We start from the raw sequence: 4,940 nt of genomic DNA, 5'->3' as shown, positions 1-4,940 counted from the left end.
TATATATAATAAGAAATAATTGTGGATTATTAAATGACTAGGGTAATACTTGATTCAATTGAAAAATAAACTAAAATATTTTGTTTTATATTCTAAACATCTATGATATTATTTTTTGGAAACCAATGTTCTTCATTCATAATCGCTGGATAATTATAGTGAAAATAAAAAAAAAATTAATAAAAACAGTTGCTAAAATGATAAAATTAATAAAACAGAATATTAATTACTCATAAAATAATGATATGCTAATTAGTTTTATCCATTACCCTAAAAAACTTGCATTTTTATGTATAATGTCCTCATTATATTTTATATGGTAATTAGTAAATTGTTAATATCAAATTTATTTTTTCAGATTTAATATTGGTAATATAGCATGCAAAATGATTAATTATAAATCATTAAAACACATAAATATAACATTAACCTTACACTGTGTAGGCTAGGATAGGGTGTGACTAGCCTAGAGCATGTGGGACACGTGGCGGTAAGCGATTGGATGACGCGTTGCAGCTGGGTGGACAGGGACACATTTCAGAACGTGGTTGGTGGAGACGGTTGGGTGCACCGCGCACAACGTGATCTCGCCCACAAGGGCGTGGTAATCTGGTGCAACCGGTTGCACTGTAGCTAGGACGCGTTTCGTCCTATGATTGGTTGGAGGTGGGTCAACGCAAAAGTCAGCAATCACACGGTCGTCAAGGCAAGTGCACGTCATGAACAATGGTAGCGGCAGCACTGGATCGCGCAGAATAAAAAAAGTTTTTTTTCTCCTCGCAGTGGCTATGTTTATGCAAAAAAAAAATTGTGTTTTTGGTACCAAAAAAGGGAAACCCTTAACACCACCAAAGTAACCTATTTATAGAAAACATTTAACTCTAACCTAACTCCTAATAACTTGCTAACTAAATGATCATCCACTAACCCATAATCCCAATTTTTTGGGGTCTAAACCAGCCCATCAAGTCAGATTTGACTTGATGTTTTTTTATTTTGCGAAAATCTAATTAAACTTACTTAAATATATTTCAATTACTTTTTATATTCTATAAATTTCGAAAAAATAATAAATAATTATATGGGAATATGTTTTAATATTTTAAAATTATATTTTGGAAAAAATAAAATAAAAATTTATATTTTGTTTATGTGGAATTTAAAAGGGATATTTAGAATATGTCACTTATCTTATTTATTTTAAAAATTCAAATTTAATTATAAAAATAAAAAATAATTTTAATTATCTTTTATTTATTTTATAATAAAATTCGAAAAACTAAAAATTAAATAATAATAAAATATAATGTCTAACCCCTTTTTTTAGGAAAATGATTATAGGCTTTTTTAGGGTCCTTTTTTAATTTAATTGTTTTTTTCTTATTTTTATTATTCTTGAATTTTTTGGTTTACCCAATCACCGCCGAGATTTAGGAACCTTATCAACATAAATTTAGTATTATTATTTTTTAGATTTTTAGTTAACCTAATCACTTAGATTAGGAACCCTAACAACATTAATTTATTTTGTTGTGTTATATGTTGTTATTTTTATTTTTGAAAATGAAGCTTCGAAAAGGATATTCTCACTAACTTAAATTTAATAATTTCGAAAATGATTACAAAAATTTCTAAAAATAGTTTAATTAATTTTATTCATTAAATATTAAAATTTCAGAAAATACCAAAATTAATAAAATTTATTATTTTTCTTTTAAAATGTTTTTGGTCTTTTCTGGATCGGACAAAATTGGTTGTTCACGTGGGTCAATCATATAAAACATGGGAAAATTGACAAAGATGTGAACCATATCATATGTGATAAAATGGTACCGCTCAAGCTTAAGAGAAGTTTTGCTACACCATTATAAGATGTGCAATGTTATATGAGATTGAATGTTGGGCAATAAAATATTAACAAAAGAATAGATTTCATGTAGTAGAGATGAGAATCATACGTTGGATGAGTAAACACAATATACAAGTTAAGATTAGAAATGAATGTATTAGGGGGAAGTTAAAATAACTCTTATCGTAGAAAAGACAGTAGAACCGATAGAAGCCACTAACAAAGAGAGTAGATCAATTTTTATTAACTAATATAATTTATGATAAAATAATATGACATTATAAGAAGTCATTTGATTAATGTAGTCACCCCACTTAGTACAATAAATATTTGGTTATTATTTAATTTATCACTTAAAGGGTAAAAATAATGTTTACTTACTCAATGAAGCCAAAGTGTAGTGGAACTAGTCGTAATACAATAAAGCAAAAACAAAAACAAAAGACACGGACAGTAATAAGAAAACCAAGAGTCTATACACAATTTGGTCCATGAAATTACTTGGTACAAATTCTGCCATTGAAATAAGGGGATAAAAAATAAAAATCCTAGGGAAGGAGACATCAATTAGTCTATTTAGTACACTTTAAGAATAATGTTAAAGTCTAAGTGATTAGAACTACACCATTAACCATCTATAAAATTTGGTCCCTGTTCTTTTGCAACAATTTGTCTCCAGGAGCATTGAAGACAGAATCGAAGCCCAGCCAAGAATGTTCTTTATTTCTCCTCAACACAAGCTTCAAGAGAAAAAACCCATTTCAGATTGACAATGGAAAAGGAACTAGATAGAATTAAACATGCTGGTTGTATGAACAAAAAACGTTGATGCTCATTCAACTGACAGTGTAGTTTTGTGGTGTTTTAGATCAGAAATTAAATAAAGTGGGCCAAACAGCATAATTTGCTAATATACACTTGACTACTTGAGATCATAAGAAAACACCAATGTGATAAATCACTATTCCAAATTAAAATATAAACTTTGTCAGTGCAAAACCAGTATCAAACAACCAGTAGGATCAACAGTTATAAGCCAATAGGAACAACCATGAATAATTTTATCCATAGCAGCCAGACCTTCAATCCCACAAATATCATATCTACGGAAATAATTGAAGGATGCAACAATCCCAAGAAGCAGATATGAAGTGAAGACTAACAAAATTACACTAACACCCAACAAACAATTACACTGGTAGAAGTCATTCCCATTCTTACACCCCTTCAGTTTATACGAATTTATTTGTGTTAAACAAGAGTCAATAACTTCCCAGTTAAAATACCAGATGCCATGGATTCCAAAGGAAGCTTATGCAGTATTAACTATTAAGTCAGCCTCAATAAATCTTAAGCTGTGTCTCCAATTGGAGCAAAAAAGTGAGTGAGTGGAGAGAAAAGTGGGACAGAAGGGGGCAGTGAACACTATAGAACACAACTACACAAGACAATAAAAGGGTGCTAGAAACTTAAAATTGTCTATTTACCTCAATAAGAATCTTCTCAGTGACATTTTTCTCTACACTTTTATGCTTAATTAATATTTACACAAGTTCTAAAAGTTCACACAACAACAAATCACAATGTAAATTTGATCTTGATGGACAGAAACACTTGCTGACAAGTCTCAAAATAGCATCATTGATTGAACAATATAGCTCTTAAGTTCACATGATACGCGCTGTTTAGAGACCCCATCAATCATTCTTTTTCTCTTTTTCTTATATAACCTTTCTGCTCAAATTGAACATACATGAGCCACCAAGAATTTCTCAAAATCAAAATCACCACAAATCAAAACTCACTGATTCCCTTCACTACACGAGAATCTTGAACAAGTTACCCATATAGCAATAAAAAATAAGATTTAATATGTATACAATGATAGTGTGAGTATTTTTTACACTGAGCACGCATAGATTTTAAACTCTAAAAAATAAATCAATAAATCATTAACTTCAAAAAAAGAAAAAGCAAAAGGCAAAGGGGCTAAAATAAAGAGTTTCTTACCACCACAGCAGAAGCAACAGTAGCAGCAAGAGAAAACCAACAACAGTTCTTGGCAAACGGAAGCAACCACACCAGGTTCGTATTTCATGTTCTGCGTCTTCTTCCTCTGATCCTGTTTGTTTTCATCTTCGTCCAACAGTTTCTGTTCATTTGAAGATTGCTGTTCCTTTTCCATTCTTCGGTAGTTCCATTCGAGATTTTTGAGGTAAGAGAACTTGAAGGAATCTCTGAGATTCTTCGACGGCCATAGATGCATGTCTCAATTTAATTAGAAAATTTGATAAAGGTTTGAATTGTGGTCGAATTGAAGAAAGTGACCGAGAGAGGAATGTAGGAGAAAATCTGGGTGAATGCGTGTATATACACGTCTCTAAAACTTAGTAATACTTTTTTTTGAATACATTAAATAAAGAATTTTAATATTATTTAAGAAGCCAGAAGGATAGACTGAGAAACTGACAAAACAAATATTTACTAAATGTAATATTTATATTCAATCAATTTATCACTCATTTGTATTTAAGTAAATAATAGTGAATGATAGGTAGACATATGTCTTAAAACATTGTGCCACTCCATGTACCATTGCTTGTAATTGATCATAAAAATAAATAACTATTAAAATTTTAATTTAAATATATTTTTTCAACTTGATACATGAAGTGTCACACTTTGTGGTACAGCAGATATGCTCTCGTAAGTGATATATTGATAATATATTAAACTGGTTAGGTATACTTTCTTCCTCATATTTACTTACTTAAATACAGCAATTTACTATCTTATCTATTATATTATTATTAATAGTATGGACGGGTGTTATTAGTAAACAGGATGTCCATATTTTGATAGCAGGGATTTGTCCTCATTTAAAACTAGACACTTTTTACGGTTGGCTATTGGATTTATTACTAAATGGGATATATCTCAATAATTTTTTATCGCCAAATAACTTTATTAAAATAAAAATTATAAATTAAGAAAATAAATGATACTCCTATCTACACAATAGAAAATTAATAAGAAGAAATACATTAATAGGGGTTCACACCTATTCCAAATAAGAGAAACTGAAGACATT

At 29.8% G+C, this 4,940-nt stretch overlaps 1 protein-coding gene across 1 annotated transcript; it reads right to left on the bottom strand.

Moving 5' to 3' along the window:
• LOC109359528 lies at positions 2,308-4,233 on the bottom strand. Its single transcript, XM_019604227.1, has 2 exons — positions 3,860-4,233; positions 2,308-2,589 (listed from the first exon to the last, which is right to left on the bottom strand). Exons 1-2 carry the CDS (start codon positions 4,113-4,115, stop codon positions 2,570-2,572), a joined length of 276 nt encoding a protein of 91 aa, XP_019459772.1. The 5' UTR covers positions 4,116-4,233; the 3' UTR covers positions 2,308-2,569.

Source organism: Lupinus angustifolius, chromosome LG11, assembly GCF_001865875.1.
Source record: "Lupinus angustifolius cultivar Tanjil chromosome LG11, LupAngTanjil_v1.0, whole genome shotgun sequence".
Lineage (NCBI taxonomy): Eukaryota > Viridiplantae > Streptophyta > Magnoliopsida > Fabales > Fabaceae > Lupinus > Lupinus angustifolius.
The sequence above is the reverse complement of the archived record's forward strand: the minus strand, read 5'-3'. Positions and strand labels throughout refer to the sequence as shown.